Source organism: Electrophorus electricus, chromosome 17 (genome assembly GCF_013358815.1).
Source record: "Electrophorus electricus isolate fEleEle1 chromosome 17, fEleEle1.pri, whole genome shotgun sequence".
Lineage (NCBI taxonomy): Eukaryota > Metazoa > Chordata > Actinopteri > Gymnotiformes > Gymnotidae > Electrophorus > Electrophorus electricus.
Window position 1 is genome coordinate 15,991,493 of NC_049551.1, and position 21,822 is coordinate 16,013,314.

Here is a 21,822-nt window from a genome sequence, read left to right on the forward strand (position 1 = left end):
ATCACAGAAAAAAAGTAGAGATCTTGTACCAGAATAGTTTCAGAAAGTTCAGTGAACTTCAATTTTAAATAATGCGTCGGGAAAACACACGCGTTCCTTTTTCAGATCTTGTGACGCGTGAATTTCTTTCAAACTACCGAACTTTCAACAAGTAGTCCTTGGTTATACAGACGATAAATTACTAATTTACTAGCTAGATTTATTTAGCGAATATTAAGCTTATGTAGCCTAGTAGCTAACACAGAAAAAAATGACAAGCGATTCATTTGTCTTTAAAGGACGAGAAAAGATAAAAAGTATTTTTATTTTTTTCAAGCAGTTAAAACACCCATGGTGAGGAACAAATCATTCAAGTAAGAATTACTTGTTTGATTAATGGCACAATCATATCTGTTATTTTCGTTTGTTATTTTATAGACTATTAGTCACATTTAATATCCATAGTATGCTCTGGTTGCATCTCATTGCTGTACATAAAAAACAACATAGAATACTTGTCTGTGTTGCCTACAGTTAAAGAATACTATCACTATTATACAATATGCCTTTTTGACCCAAAATGTAATTATACAAGGATATGGTTTATAATCAAATCTTAAACAATACGATGATCATGTATGTAAATTATCTTGGATAATGGCATTGGTAATTTATGACAGAAGCTAAAAGCAGAGAATATTTTAGCAGCTGAGGAAAAAACACTGCATGGAAAAAACTGACAACCACAATCAGTCATGTTCTCCATAACACAAAAAATCCATTATCTGTTTTCAGAGGATGCTGAAATATGCTTTCTTTTTTTTCTTTTTACACAGCATGATTTTTGTAGAGGTCAGTTTAGATGCAGATTTGTTGATGTCAGTTTCTCATCAATGCAGACAGAGAAAACACCTACAGAAAGAAACATCAAGACACAAATCATACTTCATCAAACCATTGAAATATAAAGCTCTCTGCCAAAACTGATGTTTTGGCCAATGGTTATAATTGGTTAAACCATCCCAACCATCCTTAATGTACATGTAAGCATTATCTTATTGAAGCCCTGATAAAACCAGGAATGTAAGAATCCCCCAGAAAACCAATCCCCCAGGGATTAACTTTTGTCAACTATTCCAACATGTCATTCAAGAAAGTGTGTAGCCTGGCTTTTATGCTGTGATCAAACATTGTGAACTGCCCTAAAAGCCTTGTGTGCAAGGGAAAAAATAACTATCGGCCCATTTCCCATGTGTTTTATGCAGCAAGCATAGACATAGCAATTCATAGCACAGGGAACTTACATACATTGTTAATATATTTATTTATATATATATATATATATATATATATATATATATATATATATCCCTATGCACCCCTGCTTTTTTTCCCTCAGTTTGGACAGAGCACTCAAACCATTTCACTGCGAGTTATACTGTGTATGACTATGTATGTGACAAATAAACCAAACTTGAAACTTGAAACTCCATCCTTGGATTTCACAATTGAGCTCACCGAACATAGTCTCAGACCCAAGAGTCCAAGGGCTGGGGAGTGCGTTCTACTAGTCCTACAGCTGGTCTGCTAGCCCTGATGAAATGCCTCTTATCATTTGCACCCTGTCAAAACAAACAAACAAAAACAGTGATTTGAACACCTGGTGTCAGAAACTTTAGCGCTAATGCAACAAGGCTGCAAATTACCTTTAGAGTATCCAAGCAACTGAAGTACGCCGGAAATTATTTCCCGTGTTTGACCTGAGACCAGTGTTAGCGTATTACTTTTCTCGCAGACACTTGACCAACATGTGCATGATTACCTGGAAGGTCTCCCGCTCTATCATACGGCACGGCCCATCCCCCACCCTGTCACTTTGATCGGCGCAGCAGTATGCATCTAAGGAGAGATAGGTGCGCTTAATATAAGTGTACGTTCCTTATAAATGCCACCTGCCCCAAATAAAATGCATCAAGGCAGGAAACCTTGAGTGACACACACACTTACACTTAATTTCTAAATTGGGCATCATGAGTGTGCATTCTGAAAGCAGAAGGACAAAACCCAAGGATAGTGCTGACCTTGGTTTTTCTCCATTAAGGGCAGTGTGATGTCGTCATTACCCAGCTTTGCATTCTTCTGCTTTTTGGGCACTCCAGAGACTGCTGGCTGGAAATCACCAGCACAATCACAAAATCACCATCAGCCAGTGAAGCTAAAGGAATCTATACCTCATTATGTTTAAATAAAACCTTGACCAACTATTTAATACCTTCTGTTTAGCACCATTAAATTTTGTATGATTGAAAATGTGTTACCTTAAAGTGAGTTTTGTTCCAGCCTCCCTTGGACAATGTATGCCTTAAATCTTTGTAAGCCCACACAGTCTGCAGTACATGAGATGCAGCTTTGGTTTCTCTCACAGATTGGCTAGGGAATTGAGAACGCACATGTATTATGTAGACTGCTGGTACCAACTTCGACTGTATTTAACAGAATCTGTATTTCATTACTTCATGATATGTCTTTTGCTTTTATGTTCACAAAAGTGCTATTGTTCATGAATGATTAAAGGCTTATTAAGGTTTATAACATTCATAAAAAAACAAGGATGCTTCATAAAAAGTGTGCTTCTACTACCTAGTCCTGTTTATGGCCACCAACTTCTGAATCCCTTGTCCCTGAATGAGGAAGCGAGCATTCTCCAGGTTGTCAGTAATGATCTCGTGTATGGTGTTCAGGATTGCCACCACCGTGTCCCCTTCTAGGTTCTTGGCTGGACGCTGCTGGCCGCTGGGCAGGTTGCTGACCAGGTCCCTCATGGCATAGCTTCCTACAAAGGGAAAAAGTACCACCTCAAAGAGCTATCTAAACCAACTAGCAGGTGCAGTTAAGGCTATAATGAATACAACACTAGATTTTTTTCATTTGTGCACCGACTGTGTTATAGCATTGGTGGTTGTTATGTAAGTACATATAGCCTGACTCAACAGGTAGCTAAGGATGGAGCAATTGAATGACCAAGCTCCATCCCACCAATGGTACGCGAGTTCATTTCCCAGCAATCCCACCTCGATCCATGGTCAGGGGTCCAGGAGAGCAAATTAGGCCATGCTCTTAATGGAAAGAATGACTTATGTTTTTCTCCCTTTTAACATGCTAGTGTACTAGTCGATTACAGGTGTCTGTTAGGTTTCGGTTCAGTCGTCTGGGAGACCGAGCTAGTCCATATTTTTATTCTGTTCCAACTCTAAACTCACCTCAGCCAGGGAACCAAGGGAATAAATAATAACCTTAATAATAAATTATTGTTATTATGGGTTATTATTTATTTTTTATTGTTGCTTATTATTTGGCTTAGAGGTGTTTGAATTGAATTGAATCGAAATGCAAACAAACTGTAAACTTGGTAGGTAAACTGGCTGAAAATCCCTGTTAGGTCTTGTATACAGAATATGTGGATATCAGTCTCCTGCAAGCAGTCCAAGCAAGTCTTATAATACTGAATGAGCTGTCTATACCCATAGCATGTAAGATGCATGTGTTACACTTCTCCCACTCTGATTGGTAGCTATTACGTGACAGACCTAGGCTGAGAATGGAAATGACTAATATTAATTTTAGGAGTATTAACTAATATTAGTAAGAGATTTGGCTATAAGAAACAAAGGAAAAAAGAATGCTAATTGCATTCTTACCAATTAGGTCTTTGTTTTTGTGGTCAATGGCCAGGTTGCGAAGAGCGATGGCAATAGCCCGCACCACTTTATCTGCATCTGAGTGGAGCAGTTCGACCAGAATTGGCAAGCCCTTCTCTTTACGCACAGTCGCTCGGATATAATTGGACCACTGAGAAACGGGAGACAAAATGATGGTCTATTAAACCATGCATTAATTTCAAAGAAGTCTCATTTACATGCTCGTGTTTCAAAAGATAATTTCAGTGTGTTGTAAAAAAAAAGGTTCTTTCATTCAGCCATGGGTTTATGTTCCCTAGAAAGGCTCTGTCTCATTTGCTCTTCCTCTGCTTTTTTTGTTTTTGTTTTTTTGTGTGTGTGTGTGTGTGTGTGTGTGTGTGTGTCTCTCCAAGCAGAAGGGTTCCACTCACAGCCCAGTGTCCTGCAGACAGGTTTTGGAGGGCCCCTCCAGCTGCCTCCAGAGTATTCTGGTTGTGGCTCAACTTGAGGAGTGACAGGTACAGCCTCACCACCTCTGGCTGATAGAGCAGCTCCAGGCCTACACACACACACACACACACACAAACACATGCGTGCGCACAGACACAGACACACACACACCAAAGCTGTGAGCTACAAACAGCATAGAAGACTGGCAGGAGAGATTTATAGTCAGCCAAGTCAACCACAGTATGAAATGGATATGATAGACATTCAGTATGCACAGTAAACCATTTAAATGTGAGGAATGATACAGTTTATCCTGAACGAATAGCCTACAGCCAAAAAAAAAAGTGCGTATTTCACATATATCTTTCTTGGCACTGGTAGTAATATGTAGGTATGTAACAACGGCATTAATATGCAAGCTACTTCCCTGCTGTGTCTATTTACATAAGACCTTTAAAGCCCTACAGAGGCTCCTCTCAAGCATCAGACATCCAATCGGAATCGACTAGATCCGAAAGGCACAATGGCAAGGGATGACCCAAGGCATATATCCACAGCTTGGCTTGAATACAGAGCTGAAACTCTTAAGAACTCTTTTATAGGCCCTCAAGAGTGTTTAGCGATTCAGGCTGCACAGCAACGAGCCTAGTTTCTGATCCTCTAGATCCTCTGCACCAAACCCACTGATCTCTGGTGAAGCTCTCTGAAGGAGATGGAAGGGTGACTCAAGGGACTAGAGCTTCCACGGGGAACAGAGCTGTCAGAATCTGTTTACACCGTCAACACCCACTCGACTCCCTGACAGTCACAACGAATCAATAAAAACGCATTAGCCCGCATGAATATATAATGCCATGTCTTCCCTTATTCATGTTAGCAAGTTCTTCTGTGCAACCAGCTGCATGGATTATCTTGTTTATTTTGTCTGCAAGAACCTCTCTTGCTTTCTGCTCGTGACACATTCCAAAGTCATCTTGCATTCCAAAAACAACAACAAAACCAGGGCAACCAAATCTGATGCCCAACAGGAACCTCTGGATTTCATGTCAAGAAGTGTCAGCTCATGGGCTGTCATGAGAAAAGGATATGAAATAAAATGATCTGCACTGTGGCATGACACGTGGAACTAAGGGCAGGAAACACCTAAACAGATAACACTGGCCTGAATTCGATCACAGAGCTTCACAGGTAAACCAATATCATATCAGCTGATTTAGATAACAGTGAGTTCAGATATTCAAGTCTGTGCAGCATACAGTCATCCTTAGTCTTGATGACCCAGTTACATAAAATTACAAGACACTTGTCCTTACATATAAAGCAATCTCAGAACAAAGTCTGTGTCTCACTGATCTAATAGGTTTTCGCAGAGGCAAAACGTGTTAATCCGAGTTGATACGATGAGACCCAAACACTAGCGTAACAAGTGTGCATCACAACGTATCACAGTATCATCACACTCATATTTCTCTGCTTGTAAATGATTTTCCCTAGATACTTGACACAGCAGCCAAACACACTTCATTACCTTCCTACACTCAGTGAAAGCTGTCTCGGATTGGTCTTTGTTTCCTCTAGGACTGAAGCACTGGCCTCAACTGACCTATGCTTCTGACACATCGCTGAAACCCAAAGAAGTGTCTGTCAGTAACCCACCCTCTCTCCTCAGTATAGCTGCTCCCACACTCTCTTTCTCCCAGCTAAAGGGGCACTCAAATTCAGGCTAAATGCTGCAATGCGCTGCCTACATTACCCACAATTCTGCCCTGTATGTATCATTATACCACTGAGAGCTCAGGTCTGTCCACTGGAAGCCCACACGCAGTACTTTAAACTAGTGCTTGCCATTAGTGTGGCCCACTGGAATGATTAATATCCGTAAACACAACAAGACATGATGGATTAAAATTGTTTTCTTTTTAGCAGTGAAAGCATCCACATAAAATATGGCTATGAATAGAGATTGGGAGGAATATAAAAATTGAGGGGAGAGTCGAAAAACGGAGGAGAAACTCCCACACCTTTCGTCGGCAGCGTGCGCTTTGGCATGTCCAACGTGCTGTAGGTCTTGTCACTCGCTCCGTGTCTCCTGCCTGAAAAGGGCACCGGACTGTCAGCGATTCAGCACTTGGAGCCTATCACAAAATCTCAAGCACCAAGTACTCACACACTGTCCGAGGCCTGAGTGTGTGTGGGAGGCAGTGTGGGTGTTGGGAGTGGGAGTGCAGAATAAATCAAGTGTAAGTGGCATGACTGGAATAAAAGAATCAAGGTTTTTCCACCACTGACTACAAAAAAAGCACACAAGGCGAGGCAGGAACAGATGCAGACTCACAGTGATTGAACCACTCCTCTGCGGATGAAGACAGTCGGAGCAACAGTGTAAAAGCAACCACATGGGGGGAAACAAAAGACACGCACAATGGCAGAATGTATGTCACAAGCTAAACGGGAAATAATACAACAACTAGTATTATAAGCTGCTACTCAGACATTCTGGGTTTTGGGAAATGACTATCAGTGCAGGTTTTAGTGCTTCAAGAGGTCTTTACAAGATATCAGTACATTCAAATAGGCCATAATGTACACTGCAGCGTACAACTGCTGTAATCGGCAAGTTGGATCATGTGACCTTCCTGGATCATGGGATCCACTCATACTGAGATTGTTGGGAGCAGTAATGAACTAGAGTCGATCTCTGCAGACGTTTGGCCGCCAGATGGTCGCCCCTTCTGTACCTCGCCCACTGAAACAGTGCGGCTCGTCCTTCTTCTTTGGGCAGCCGCGAGGCTTGCCAGGTGGAGCGGCAGGGTTGCCGTAGAACCTCTCCGCCCCGGGCACCTCTTTGTGCACATGGTAGGACAGGTTCCTCAGGATGCAGACGCAGTTCTCCACAGACTAGGCAGAACAAAATTAAAAAACGGGACTGAAGAAAGCAAGCTGACCAATGATAAAAATAACAGGTATAATTTTGACCATGACTGACCACGGAGCAATTTCATTTTGTGTCGCAGGACATCGCAAAAATTCCTCATGGGGAAAACAGATGGAATATCATATTGCAGTGCAATAAGAGTGTAATATTAAAGGCAATATCGAGGCCCAGGTGTACAGGTTCAGTACATGGTAGAATTCCACAAAGTTTCTGTGGGTTGTTTTTGTTTGTAAACTGTTCTTCTTCAGGCTGGCCTTCTCTTTCATTAGGCCGGCCATTTAGTGAACTTGTTACGGATTCCTACCTTGTTATTCATGTCCCTCTTAGTCACAGCAGAGTAGAGGGCATGAAGAAGGGCGTCCACGAGCCCCTCACACTCGCGCATCCGCTGGCGAGCCTCGGCCCCGTCCGAACTCACGTTCCTGCAGGAGTTAGAGCTCCTGTAAACCGCGCAGAACTGGACCAGTATGGGAGTAGCCAGAGGTCACTTTCACAACCAGTCTGCAACTGCTTAAATCGTGTTTCACATGTGGTTTGGTGCAACACCAACCGCTTTTCTGGCACTGTTAAAGAAATCCAGCAGATATAACATCTGGCACCTGGCAAAGTACATACCTTAAGCATCCTGAAGTGTTTTTGAAAACTGTGGTCCATTCTGGATCTCCAGGCCTAGAAGGGTCATTGGGGTCCCCTCTTAAGCCTGAGTGTGGGATGATAATCTCATCAGTCAGCGTCTGGAGCCCATGGTTGATGATGACCATCTTCAGGGGTTCGTGAGAAGAAAGATTCCACAGTGTACCTGGAAGGTTGGATTGCAGCTTTTACTTAAGGGAAGTGGTATGAAAAATCTTCCTTATAATTTATGTTCTACATATATACACTCACCAACCAACTTTATTAGAAGCACCTGCCTTGCACCTGCATCCACTGGCCAGTTTATTAAATGTGTAGAGACTGTAGTCCATCTGTTGCCATGCACAGTGTTGCAACTACCATTGCTGACCAGACATTGTCATGAACTACCATTGCTGACCAGACATTGTCGTCAAGTCCATTGCTGACCAGACATAAATTGGGTGGTGGGCCATTATCAACACAACAGCAACGCTCACATAATATACTGATGATAGTATATCAGGCGGTAACAGCAGTCCTGTTGATGGACCAAGTTGATGACCAACACAAATTGTGCATGGGCCATAAACTCTATCCGAACACTTAGCCAGTGTTTCCGTTATAAGGGTGTTTGTAATAAAGTGCCTGGTGAGTGTGTGTACACCTCCAGCACCCGTATAACTCAGTGTTTAACTGTCACTCATATTTGCAGATGAAGTTGGACAAACCTGTGACTAACTCGCGAACCTCCATATCGCTGGACTTCCTGAGCAGCCTGAGCAGTGCGGGGATGCCATCGCTGTTCTTGATGGCCACCTTATTGAAGTGGTCCCTGCCGAAGGAGATGTTGCGCAGGGCGCCGCAGGCCTTGCGGTAGACCTCCACCTTGGGGTGGTCCAGCAGGGCCACCAGCGCAGGGATGCCATGGAGCTGCCGCACATCCTGCTTCACCTTGTCATTCTCGTAGCAGAGGTGCTGCAGGTAGGCGGCAGCATTGGATTTGACCGGGTCCATGGGGTGGCTCAGCATCGCAATGACCTCCCGCAGGTTGGGGTCCCTCCAGCGCGGGTCCTTGCGGATAGTGTCCAGGCTGACCATGCTGGCACGCTTCTGCGGGATCAGGGTCTGCATCCTGTACAGGTCCTGCAGGTAGGGATTCAACAGTGGGCCGAGGCGGTCATCGACCGCCAGGTCCAGGGTGGGTCTCAGGTGGAGCGTCGCTCCCATCATAGGATGGCTGATGGCAGGGATTCCCGACCTCAGGTCGGCACCGTCCTCGTCTCTTTTAGCTGCGCCGTTGCACACTGACGTGCTCTGGCCAATTCGACCGAAGTCTCGGTGGAGCGGGAGGGTGTAGCAGTTCTCAGGTAAGTAGTTCCTGGCGGGCAGGTTTGAGTAGGGAGGCGGGTACTGGAAACCATGGGGCATGGTGCCATGACCTCCGAGAGCCACTCGAGGACTTTGGTGGGAGCTCTGCTGAACAGGCTGCTCTTTGACATTCTCCCCTGGTGGGTAGTGCAGCGTGCTGGCCTCGGCAGCCGCCTGGGCGGGAGAAGCACCAGCAGTTTCTTCCACTTTCTCCGCTGAGACGACTGGAGGGGAAATGCTCTCCGTGTCCTGCGAGCCTGTGCACACTGTCTGAAATATCTCCGTGGCAACTGCTGTACATTCCTGAGAAAGAAAGAAATGTTATTTTTTCATTTAGCATGTTTTTCATTTAGAATCACTTAATCATAAACTTATTCCATTCATTCGTAAATTTGGTAGATTTTATTATTATTATTATTATTATTATTATTATTGTTATTATTATTATTATTATTATTATATTATTAGTGGTCATTATTGTTATTGTTATTATTATTAATGTTATTATTATTACTGTTGTTGTTATTATAACAGTTTAGGGATAAGGCTGCAAATGAAAGCAAAAAGCAAAGAAACGTCTAACTGTTTATTGCTGTAATTGTGCAATGATTTTTTTTGCTGTGTTGGCAACGAGCAAGGGTTGAATATATTTATCCAAGTACTTGACTTGCATAGCTTACACAGAAACAATTTTTCACTTGGCTGAAAATTAGTTTAATTTGGGCTTTGATGAAATGCAGTTTAGAGGAGCTCCTATTGAGCTCAGTAAATTGCCAACAGCCGGGCAGTTTGATGCAATGAAGCGGATCCAATTTACTTTAACCTGATGTCTACTTTAACCCATTGGATAGGTTGTCTTTTCCTATAAAGTGTGTTTTGTCAGTGACTCAGAAGATATAAATATATATATTCAGGTTAAACATACTCACATGACTGCATATATAATAACAATTGTAAGATACAGTAATTACAACCACACCCAATAGAATTCATTCCCAATCTTCGTAAAATAAAAGTAGCATTTGCAGTATGTAAAAATTATTGAGCCTACATTCTTTCTGGAAATGTTTTAAACAGCTAGTGTTGAGCTCTACAGTGTTTAATGAATGTGTCTGAGCGCTACAGTGTTTAATGAATGTGTCTGAGCTCTACAGTGTTTAATGAATGTGTCTGAGCTCTACAGTGTTTAATGAATGCGTTAGCCTGCTCACCTCAGGCTGCACCACCTCCTCATGAGAACTGCAGGCAGTGAGGGGGTTCAGTTCAGTGTCAGGGCTGCAGGACTTTTCTGTGCCTAAACCTGAACTCTCATCAGTCTGCAAAGACAGTCCAGCAAAATCACACCGTTTACTGGGAGAAATGATCAGGCAGTTCAGCAAAATCACACCATTACGGGAGCTAATGATTTGAGACACACATACGAAATTTTCATCAGCAACAAATGCCTAAAGTTTCATTAGAGTAAAATATCAAATTTATTTACTGAAAGATTACCAAAATCACTAAGCAAGTGAAAGTAAAAGCAACATACACAACGCAATTTATCTGTGTATTTGAAACGTGGTAGTAGCCTGATATAAACCTTTTTTTTGGCATATTGCCTGTTGCTATTCACTAAGTACTGAGTGATTAAGCTAATGGAATATCACCATGGGGCAGATGATACTCAGCTTCCATCAGCTTCTGTCATCGCGGCTGCTGCATTTACCCTCCCCGTTGGTGCGGGGTACCTACATTAGCCTCCGTGTTCCGGAGGCTTCCGTTGGCAGAAGTGAGGGTGGACAGGTCGGAGGAGGGCGTGTCCAGAGTGTTCTCCGTGGCCGCCCCCTCCTCTGTTGGCTCTTTGGTCTGCCTCTTTGACAGCACTGCCAAAGGATCGTCCAGGCTCTGCTCCTTGGGGAGAACGGGAGGGATAGCCGTGTAAGAGGCCTTACGCGTATACAGAGGCTGACCTGAGCAGAGTCATAGAACAATCCAGCAAGCCAAAGTGGGATGCTCTTTTTTTTTTTAGAGAAATTCTTAAAGGTTTTACTTTAAGGAGGATACTGATGCATTTTTGTGAAGTCTTCTCAAGGATTCTGTATTTTATCTCTCCTCATGGACCTAAGCATAAATCAAATACCATAGACAAATAGAACTATTTGTTTAGAACATGATAAAATAAAGCCTTGAAAATCACCTCATGCAATTTAGTGAAATTACTTTTAACTCACAGCTGGACAACTCAAACATTCTCAAGAAAAATGAGAAGTGCTTTTTCACAGTACTCATAGGACCAGTTAATAATGCATGTGGAAAAGGGTTGAATATGCATTCCTCGAAACAACCTCCATAGAGTTATTCAACCGGAACTTTCTAGATGCAACAAACTTAAAATATTTTTCTGTCTGTGTTTGTATGTGTGTGTGTGTGTGTGTGTATGCGTTTGTGTGTGCACGTATACGTAAAGACCTTTCTCAGCAAAGCATCCTCTCCTGAATTACACATAAGAATAACAAACAATAAATGCCCCAGTTTAAAGTAGTGCCTAATCTGAAGCTATCTTGGCCTACAGTGCCCAGCATAAACATAATTACTTCTTAAGGCTCAGGCAAACTTGCAGGCAGCTCCATTCCCTTCACCAAACAGGAGACAGACACGAGCGCAAATGTTTGCTGCTTCTCAGTCAGCAGTCATATTTCTCCCATCACTCAGAGTAATTATCAGGCACTTTATGGCATCTACTGCGGTTGCGCGGTCCTCAAATCATATAGCAATCTCATTTAAATGACATGATGAGGGCCTGATGTGACAGTTATGGGAGGCAGTCGTGCATTTACACAGCACACGTAAGAATGGATAGATCGTCAGCACTGCAGCATGGCAACAAATGGCTGATCGCTCTGGAAACAGGCATCAGCCTTTCAATAATAAATCTCCATATGCCAGAGGATATAGGTGTTCTCACTCTCATGAGAAGAAAGATGTAAACATGTCAATGAAAATATCTTCTCATTCTGTCTGATCAAACAAAGAGCAGCTATCATTATTTAATGCTAAACAACGAACGTTCGCAGACAGATGTGATTGCGATAGTAAAAACAACGGTAAATCAACAATCCTGAAAATGAGAAAAAAACAAAAGTACTGCACACCAGCAAAGGCAAAGTCTTTGAAGGTCTCATTCTGCCAGGGTGTTGAGAAATTCCCATCATTAACCTCAGACTCTTGCACTAACAAACATCGATGCAGCCTGGGTACGCAAGTAAAAAAGACGAGATGGGAACGGGCGATGGAAGACAGCGAAGTGTGAGAGTCTGTCAGCTGGGACTGGCATTACAGCCTGTCCTAGCCTGTACACTATCATGCCCCTGGGACATGTGAGTCTCTGTGATCACTCCGCCCCCATGCAGACTAAACCGCCAAAACAGTCTGCAGAAGTATCCCACCTTAACGGTGTTCTTGTCACTCCATCTTCCAGCCTGCACATCCCCTACTACACACACACAAAAATGTTCTGACGTGACTGCTCAAGCAAGCACATGAATGAATGCAGAACTCCTTCACCACTTCATCCTTTCCCTCCCTCCGTCAGCCGTGGTTCTCAATCACCCCTTCACGAGCCCATTCGTTTCTCCGTGCGGTAACTCTTATCAGTCTCACTGCACACACCAGGGGAAACGATGGGCGGCTTAACGTCGATAATAAGCCGCCGTGCCCCGCTCAAGGGCACGGCAGACACACGCCGGCCGTAACATCTATCACCAAACTTAGTGTGACAAGTCATTTGGTGACAAAGTTCAATGAAGGGGGGGGGGGACGACAGAAAACCACACATAGCGCTTTGTGCCCCTCCCCCTATGGGATAGCTGAACTTAGTTGGTGCATGAGACAGCTCCCATGTTTAGGTACTCTGAGCAAGATATTTTACACCCAGCTTTGCCTCTTATATTCTCCCACGCTCAACTCCCACACCTCATATCTCGGCACCATCGAGAGCTTTGCCAGCCGCCTGAAGTTGCTCAGTGCGCGCTGCCAGTTGCCCTGGCCGACTCATACCGACGGTGTGCCCTATTCACAGTAGTGCCACGCATCTCTGCCTCTGCAGTGTGTCTGCCTGTCTTAGCGGGAAACATCATTGCAACAAGGCGACCCCCCCCCCCCCCCCGCCCCCCGGTTGCTACAGCGCTGAGCCCAGCACTGCCTCAGCGTAAAGCCAGAGACATACATCTGCTGTGCACCTCTGAATAACCCCCCCCTTCCAACTCCCCCACCCGCCCCAAAACACATACAGCCCAAAGACGGATAATCACGCATTAAAGCTGCACATTTGCGTCACCTTCCACCGTGGGATTCGACAGCAGGCAGAGGACGGGCACGCTCCATATCGAGGGCTTCGCCCCTTACAAATTCGACACTGCTCTCAAAGCCCTCGCTACAGGTATTTCTCCATCTCCATCTCCTTCACGTCCTTAAATACAAGTCAAGGCAGGGAATACCAGTTCTACATAGTCACAGAGAGTGGTGCACGCAACCTCTTGGAGCGGAAAAGCCAACAATGTTCCCCAGAAGCAGCTGACTACAGGCATGGGAGAAGCGTTGTGGGTGAGGAGCACGGAGTGCGGAGCGAGAGGACAGGGGAAGAGCAGTGTCGATGCCAGCACTCACCTCTTTCACCTCCACAGGCATGCTGAGTCTCCTCCGCAGCGGATCTGTAGTGGTGACGGCTGAACGGGCTGGCGTCTCTCCCCCCCCACCCACCCCCCCCGGCTCAGGCTCTGCCTCTCGCCCTGTCCCCTTCTGCAGCTCGTGCGGAACACAGTTTTCTCGATGCTGAGCAGCACGGCAGCAGCTCAAGCAAGAGCGGCCGTCCTTCCACCCGGCTCATGTGTCCACATGCGCTCGATCATGCTCAGACGCGTGCGGGCGCTCACACGCGCTCATGTGTGCGGCAGTTCCACCCCACGCCTCAGTCTTTCGTGAGGCGCTTTGGCAGACAGTGACGGTAAATCAGCAGCAGCGAGAGCCCGTTTCTCCGCAGGACATTCCGAGCAGTCTCGCAAAGGCAATGGCGTCCGCAGCTCTGTTAACTGTTCGCTGTCCGTGCATGGCTTTCACGCCGCTAATTGAGAGGGAGGCGCTTCCGAGAGAAGAAGCAAGTGGAGGAGTGAGCGGAGCTGCGGAGGTCGAAATCCAAGCAGATTCAGCTCTCTCTCTCTCTCACTCAGCTGCAGAGGAGAATGCACACGCACATACAAACACACACAAGCACGGTTCCCCTTGGGGATGACAGGCTAAGCCTCTTTTCACACGATGAAAGAGGGAACGAATGAAGGCGAAAGATAGATAAAGGGAGTGAGGGGAGAAGGGACAGAGACGAGAGGGAGTCGAGTGTGTGTGTGTGTGAGAGAGAGAAAGGCAGTGAAGAAGTGTGCACGTGTGTGTGAGCGAGAAGGACAGCTCGAGCCCTACCCTACCAAGCACATATGAGTGATAGAGTGAAGGGCACTTACTGTTGTACAAGCATGCCAATGAAATCCACTGTCACACTCCAGTTAAGCGTGCTCAATCCGTTAGAAAGAAACACTATACACTAATTAAAATTGGACAGTCTCTGTATATAAGGTCCAAAAATTAATTACTCGGTTAATTAACTGAGATGCACAACAAACTCTATCCTCCTGGATGTACTGAACTTATTAGGATTAGTGGGGGTTCTTGCATTATGTTGTTTTGTAAATGGGCAAATAAATAACTGGGCAAAAAGAAATAACTGACTATTTTTACAGCATGCATAAAGTCTAATTTGTTATAGGATATATAGGTTAATATGTAATTCCTATTTTCTGTTGGCCATTGTGGATGAAATTTCTCAGTGCCAAAGTATTTGATAAACTACAACAGACCTGCATGTAAAAAATAAATAAAAAATAAAAAGCTAAATGTATCAGCCCTGGCTTCTGGTTCATCTGAACATCACCATCCATGACTATGATGCTGGAGGTTTTTTTTCTACCAGGTCAGTGTTCAGATGGGCTCCACTCCAGAGGTTTTGCTAGACCTCTTCACTCTGGGCTTGAGCCCCACTGATATAGTCCTAGCCCTGAATGTTTTTTTTCTTTCAGTATAGCCCTAGAGTTTGGCGGAATATAAGTCACTGATTAAATTTGTATCAGTGGTTATGAAGCACAGTTTTTAAACTCTTTTTAAAAATGAGCGGTCATCAGAAAGAAGGGTTTACAAAATATATCTGGTCAACAAACAATCCTACTTAACTTTATACAGGCAATCTGAAGAGTTAACTGGGTGGGCCATTTTCTGATACTATATCCATAATGTTACAGTGAGCGGTAAGGAGGCGGACGCTGGTGCGGAGAAGAGCGAGATTTATTAGGGGCAATTCCAGAGTCGTAGTTGTTGGAGTAGTCCAGGGTCTTAGAGCCAACATGGAGATTACAGGGATACATTATAAAGCAACAAACACTCGAAGGCAAACAAGAGAAGCAGGCTATAATAAAGGCTAGGATATACTCAGAGGCTAAGAAACACCAAGGCTAGAAAAACAAAACAAAACAAAAAACACGGAGGTAAAGAAAAACAAACGCAGGCTTTAAAATACAGCCAGGCTTTCTAACACATCCAAACAACTATTCATTCAAACATTTCGTTAAACAATGAACAGCTAAAAGACAAGGCATCAGACAGGGTTTAAATACATGAACTTAAGGCTAGAAACGAGGGACAGGTGTGGAAAATCAAACGAGTGATGGAGAAATCCAAACCACGGCATGTAACTAAAATACACAAGACAGGGAAAACATGGATCATGGGAGGGACTAAACGAGACAAATAACTATTACACAGGTGGGTTTTGTTTTTCTTAATACCATAGAAAAGCTTGCCACAACTAGCTAGCTCACTTGGACAAATGTTGTGCAAAATAATGTGCAAAACACTGTCAAATGGAATGATTTTGCATTTAGTTTTGTTTGTGTTTTGTTTTAACAATGTGAGAATATAGTTCCTATTGCTCAGATGTCCAGCATTCTTCCCTGAAAACACAGCAGTCAATCTGGAAAACACTAATGAAGCTCTTCACACAGTCTGCACTACTGAACTGTAACCACTGCTGAAACGCCTCACACTGTCTGCACTACCGAACTGTAACCACTTCTGAAGCACCTCACAGTCTGCACTACTGAACCTTAATCTCTGCTGAAACGCCTCTCATAGTCTGCACTACTGAACTGTAACCACTTCTGAAGTGCCTCACAGTCTGCACTACTGAACGGTAACCACTGCTGAAGCGCCTCACAGTCTGCACTATTGAACTGTAACCACTTCTGAAGCACCTCACAGTCTGCACTACTGAACCTTAACCACTGCTGAAGCACCTCAGTCTGCACTACTGAACTGTAACCACTTCTAAAGCGCCTCACAGTCTGCACTACTGAACTGTACCCACTTCTGAAGCACCTCATAGTCTGCACTACTGAACCGCAACCACTGCTGCAGCGCCTCAGTCTGCACTACTGAACCTTAACCACTGCTGAAACACCTTAGTCTGCACTAGTGAACTGTAACCACTGCTGAAACACCTCATTCTGCACTACTGAACTGTAACCACTGCTGAAATGCCTCAGTCTGCACTACTGAACTGTAACCACTGCTGAAGCACCTCACAGTCTGCACTACTGAACAATTCTGTCACAATTCTGAATTCACTTTGCACATAGAAATCTACATACTGTAAGCTGATTATTTTTTACGCTCCTACTTGTATATTGTGTTCCTGCCCCCTGCCTTGTGTATTTATTCTATAGTTGTCAGTAACGTCAGTGCACCCATGTCCTGTCAGTGGTATAGTTTGTGGAGCAGTTATCATACTAAAGCAAATTCCTTTACCTGACAATTATGAGCGAAAAAAAAAAGTTATTCTAATTAACAGGTAGTTAATCAAGACTTGATCTATGTTGAAGAAGGTCTTCAGTTCTGATTATCATATGGGGGAGGACCTCTGTAGACCTCCTGACCAACCCTGGATGTTTTCAAATCCTAGACACACCCCTGCTACAGTAGCATCTTGGCCTACTTTAAACAATTCAAACAGCAGTAGGTTTCTCAAAAACAAACTGCAAAATACCACTTTAAAAATCCCATCACTTTCTGCGGATCTTTATGCAGTGGTCCTTGTGAGTGAGATATTACCTGATCAGTCGAGAGCTGTCTGCACCCCTCCTCCTTACTCACCTGGGTGAGAGCCTGAGGAGAATCCGTGACTTTCTTAAGAAAAACACCCTCATCCAGGTCCCTGGAAGCAGACACGGCCCATCCCTGACAAGCTTCCCGCTTCTCTTCTTTTCCGATCAAGGCACAAGCCATAACTCTCCTTCATCTTGTTCCATTCTGGTGAGGAATTACCATCAATGGAAGGATTCAGCATGTAATTTAATTCAGTTTAAACAGAGATTAATACTTCTCTAATGGCACGTTCACATATGTAAAGATACTTAATCAAAATAGCAATTACGATTACTACATGCTTTTTCCTCTCTCGCTCTCCTTCTCACTCAAAATATATTCTTTTAATTCAGTGTCCCTAAAATAATGGCAAGATTAGTTTATTGCAAAGATTATATTTTGAGCAAAGCAAAGAGGAGGAGCACATGGCAGATGGAAATGTAGAATAAATCCCTACAGAGGAATGAATTTATTCCCACAGTATTCAGTCATTTGTCCTTCCTCTCATTTATTAGCTTCACAGACAGAACGGCCAGGGAGGTTCAGCTCCTCTTTTGCTGGGAGCTTGCTTTCCATTACGATGACAAATGCCATGGCCTAATAACCCTGAAGCTAGCTGAAGTCAGAAAGAAACACACAAACGCTGCTTAGACCTAGCCTTAACCGCAAATCATTTTTGGACAGAATGTGATGACTAAGACGGCGCGTCCGTTTTCATAAGAGAAAATATGGTAAGCCTTTTTGAAGAGCTTCAATCAGAATGAAACAATTTACTCTGACCCATGTCAGAGTTAACTACATCACTGGCTGGGGAGCTACGCCTTTTCCCTCAGAGCGGCGCAACCTTGGCTGAGGAGCTGCTGTAACTTTTATTACTACTAATGAACTGTGCACAACTGTCTATGAATTGCTATTATATAAAATGTAAAAGAACTTTCTCTGGAGAGCCACTATCAGGGCAGATGGTTTATCCAGTTCTTTTCTATCAGCTTCTGCCACAGCAAGACCATCATGCAAGACCAATAGTGTGCAAGAGCTGTACACACACACACAGTTGTGCTCATAGGTTCACATACCGTGGCAGAATTTGTGATTTTTCAAATATTTTTTCATTGAATAACAATAATACAACAAAGTTTCTTATATTCATGTTTAGTGGTTGGGTCAAGCCATTTATTATCAAACAATTGTTTTTGCCCTTCTTTAAATCATAATGACAAGAGAAACTAACCAAATTACCCTGATCAAAAGTTTACATACCCTAGTGCTTAATACTGTGTATTGCCTCCTTTAACATCAATGACAGCTTGAAGTCTTTTGTGGTAGTTGTGGATGAGGCACTTTATTTTCACAGATGGTAAAACTGCCCATTCTTCTTGGCAAAATGCCTCCAGTTCCTGTAAATTCTTTGGCTGTCTTGCATGACCTGTACGTTTCAGATCTCCCCAAAGTGGCTCAATGATATTGAAGTCAGGAGACTGAGATGGTCACTCCAGAACCTTGACTTTTTTCTGCTGTAGCCAATGACAGGTCAACTTGGCCTTGTGTTTTGGATCATTGTCATGTTGGGACATCCAAGTGCGTCCCATGCGCGGCTTCCGGGCAGATGAGTGCAAATTGTCCTCCAGTATTTTCTGATAAAATGTTGCATTCATCCTGCCATCAATTTTAACCAAATTCCCTGTGCCTGTGTAGCTCACACATCCCCAAAACATCAGCGATCCACTTCTGCGTTTTACAGTTGGGATGGTGTACTTTTCATCATAGGCCTTGTTGACTCCTTTCCAAATGTAGCGTTTATGGCTGTGGCCAAAAAGGTAGCAATTTTCGTCTCATCACTCCAAATAACTTTGCTCCAGAAATCTTGAGGCTTGTCTCTGTGCTGTTTGGCATATTGTGAGCAGGCTGCTTTGTGGCATTGGCGTAGTAAGAGCTTTCTTCTGGCGACTCAACCATACAGTCCATTTTTCTTCAAGTGCCTCCTTCAAGAGACTCCTGTATGTCAGCTGATGTTATTTGTGGGTTTTTCTTTGCATCCTGAAAAATTTTCCTGGCAGTTGTAGCTGAAATTTTTGCTGGTCTACTTGACCTTGGATTGGTTTCAACAGGATCCCTCATTTTCCACTTCTTAATTAGAGTTTGAACACTGCTGATTGGCATTCTCAATTCCTTGGATATCCTTTTTCTGTTTTTATAAAGTTCAACTATCTTCTCCTGCAGATCCATTGATAATTATTTTGCCTTCCACATGTCTCATGCAGGGGTCTGTCATGAGCCCAGTAACTTACTGATTCTTTATACAGACACACTGATTGACAATCAAACATATCACTGGTGAGAATGGTTACCTTTAGTAGCCATTTAAACCTGTGTGTGTCAACTTGTGTGTATGTTTATCATGCCAAAACATCCAGGGTATGTAAACTTTTGATCAGGGTCATTTGGTTAGTTTCTGTTGTCATTATGATTTTAAAAAGGGCAAAAACAATAGTTTGATAATAAATGGCTTGACCCAACCACTAAACATGAATAAAAGAAAAGTTGATGTATTATCATTATTTTTCTCTGAAAAACTATTTTAAAATCACAAATTCTGCCAGGGTATGTAAACTTATGAGCACAACTGTACACATACACACACACACACACACACACCTTTTCAATCGCAAAATCAGCAGCAACCGAAACTCCCAACACCAGAACCAGACCTCAGCCTTTGAAATAAAAAAAAATGTGGACCTTTGTAGCATACTCGTACTCTCATATAATGAGAAATACCACAACTTATCCCCAGTATGTTTCCATGTGTACTGAAATCAAACCGCACCGCGTCCCGATAACACAAGCAATGTTTTTAAAAAGCTTAGCATCTAGTCTGTAGCCTAGCATCTACTGTAAAAAAAACAAACAAACAACAAAACAGTACAGAATTGTCCTGGGAATAAAAAAACGTATTGTTTCATTAACTATATAATTTTAACTTTAAATGTAACTTTGATACTTTCAAAAATACATAACGTACTCAACCAACCTTTCGAGTAAAACAACAATACGTGTTGGTTTAGCAAAACGGCGCGAACGTTTGAAACGATACGCGCGCGTAGAAGAAGGAAGATCGTCCTCGCGCCACATTTCTCAGCTTTCCAAAGCCGAGAAAGGGCGGGGCTTCGCCAGGACTGACGAATGAACACTCCTTCTCCTATTGGTTACGCAAATGAAACGGGCTGACGACTCTGCGTAGTGGCGTCACCAGAAAGGGCGTTCAGCGTGCGTCCTCTTAAATGTTCCGTCTTCAACCCAGTGTTAACTTTACTAAAATAAACTAATATGCCAACAAGCTTATGTAGTAGGATAAACCACACCTATATACTTCTGATTAAAATACGATATATGGACGAATACTTTAATTAATAAACCCAGCTATACCTCGTACTGACTATTTGTTCTAGCTCACTGTTCATATCTGAAAATTGCATTTGAACAGATGTCTTAACGTTAACTCCGCAAATGTCACTGCAGTATTTTACGGTTTGCCTTTTGCCTGCCATCTAGCTATTATTAGCTATGTAGCTAAATTTGTGCAAGTCTCCTACTTTACTAACGGTTTGCCATTTGTTAAACTGTGCAAATGACTTTACACTTTAATTTTACGGCAACACTTAACAAAGTGATCACAAAATTCTGTCCAACATTTGAAATCTTCTGAACTTTGAATCTGTACCATCTGTGTTTATAGATGAGAAGAGCAGGCTGTTTTTAGTATAGCTAAAACTTTAGTGCAATATATAGTGTGAAAACTACATATTTAGTAATAGCCTGTTTTGTTAAAGTGTAGACTTTAACTGATTGTGCTGTTAATACATCTTTAAATATAAATATATTGATGTCTATATTTCATCAGCTTTAAATTAACATAATTCAGTTTTCTAGTGAATTGCTGTGGCCTTGTACAGCACTTTTGATTGTTAGTCTAACTAAAAAAGTAACAAATTTCAAAGCAATTTTTAAATGACAAGTCTAACATGAAATTTAGAGTTACCTTTACTTGATATATCAAGTAAAATATTAGTTTATGATCACCGATCAGAAAGAAACCAGAAAGAAAAGTTGAGGTGACTTGGCAATTAAAGTTTAGCTGACTTTTATGCTAACTTAAACTCTAACAAATTGAACTTAAAGTTTTACTAACTTTAAAAGTCAGTTACGTGATTATTTTTTGTTTTTATTTATTTATCTATTTATTTATCTATTTATTTATTTATTTATTTATTTGCATAGTGTAAGCTCATCTCAGTGTCTAGCTCCAGCAGTTCCGCTCATTACCATTCCTACCATGCACTCTAGCCGGGCTTCCTTCGCCGCACATCAAACCTAGGCCAGCTAAAACCGCCCGGCTCTCCAGCGTGAGGATAACGAGCCGCAAGCGTGTTAATATTTGATCAAAGGCGGTTTAAGCTACGTTGTGCTGTAACCCTCCGCCGACTCGACGTGTCCTAATACTAACAGCGCGCTGGAGATCCAGGCAGAACCGCCCGCAGGCCGCAGTACACAGTACACGCGTTTCATTTATGATCAGAG

At 43.0% G+C, this 21,822-nt stretch overlaps 1 protein-coding gene across 3 annotated transcripts; it reads right to left on the bottom strand.

The window, feature by feature from the left end:
- Positions 1-261: 261 nt before the first annotated feature.
- On the bottom strand, positions 262-20,363 carry arvcfa (ARVCF delta catenin family member a). Of its 3 annotated transcripts, XM_035535912.1 has the most exons (18): positions 20,276-20,363; positions 17,254-17,409; positions 10,759-10,917; positions 10,236-10,340; positions 8,385-9,327; positions 7,657-7,840; positions 7,346-7,463; positions 6,845-7,004; positions 6,442-6,459; positions 6,128-6,199; positions 4,088-4,215; positions 3,678-3,828; positions 2,620-2,812; positions 2,298-2,409; positions 2,061-2,148; positions 1,802-1,878; positions 1,498-1,601; positions 262-891 (listed from the first exon to the last, which is right to left on the bottom strand). In XM_035535912.1, exons 2-17 carry the CDS (start codon positions 17,383-17,385, stop codon positions 1,509-1,511), a joined length of 2,733 nt encoding a protein of 910 aa, XP_035391805.1. In that variant the 5' UTR covers positions 17,386-17,409; positions 20,276-20,363; the 3' UTR covers positions 262-891; positions 1,498-1,508. The 3 variants fall into 3 exon arrangements, with proteins under 3 accessions (XP_035391805.1, XP_035391806.1, XP_026859330.2); XM_035535913.1 differs by lacking the exon at positions 6,442-6,459; XM_027003529.2 differs by lacking the exons at positions 17,254-17,409; positions 20,276-20,363 and adding an exon at positions 13,672-13,730 and having other exon boundaries at positions 10,759-10,911.
- Between the last annotated feature and the right edge of the window lie 1,459 nt (positions 20,364-21,822).

What these genes read in the sequence shown, in the direction of transcription:
- arvcfa (XM_035535912.1), bottom strand. Translation starts at nt 17,385, where the DNA reads ATGGCTTGTGCCTTGATCGGAAAAGAAGAGAAGCGGGAAGCTTGTCAG. An exon ending in TCCGGAACACGGAGGCTAAT is followed by an intron (nt 10,341 to 10,758) that starts GTAGGTACCCCG and finishes CTGTCTTTGCAG; the next exon opens with ACTGATGAGAGTTCAGGTTT. An exon ending in TAGAGCGGGAGACCTTCCAG is followed by an intron (nt 1,602 to 1,801) that starts GTAATCATGCAC and finishes TTGTTTTGACAG; the next exon opens with GGTGCAAATGATAAGAGGCA.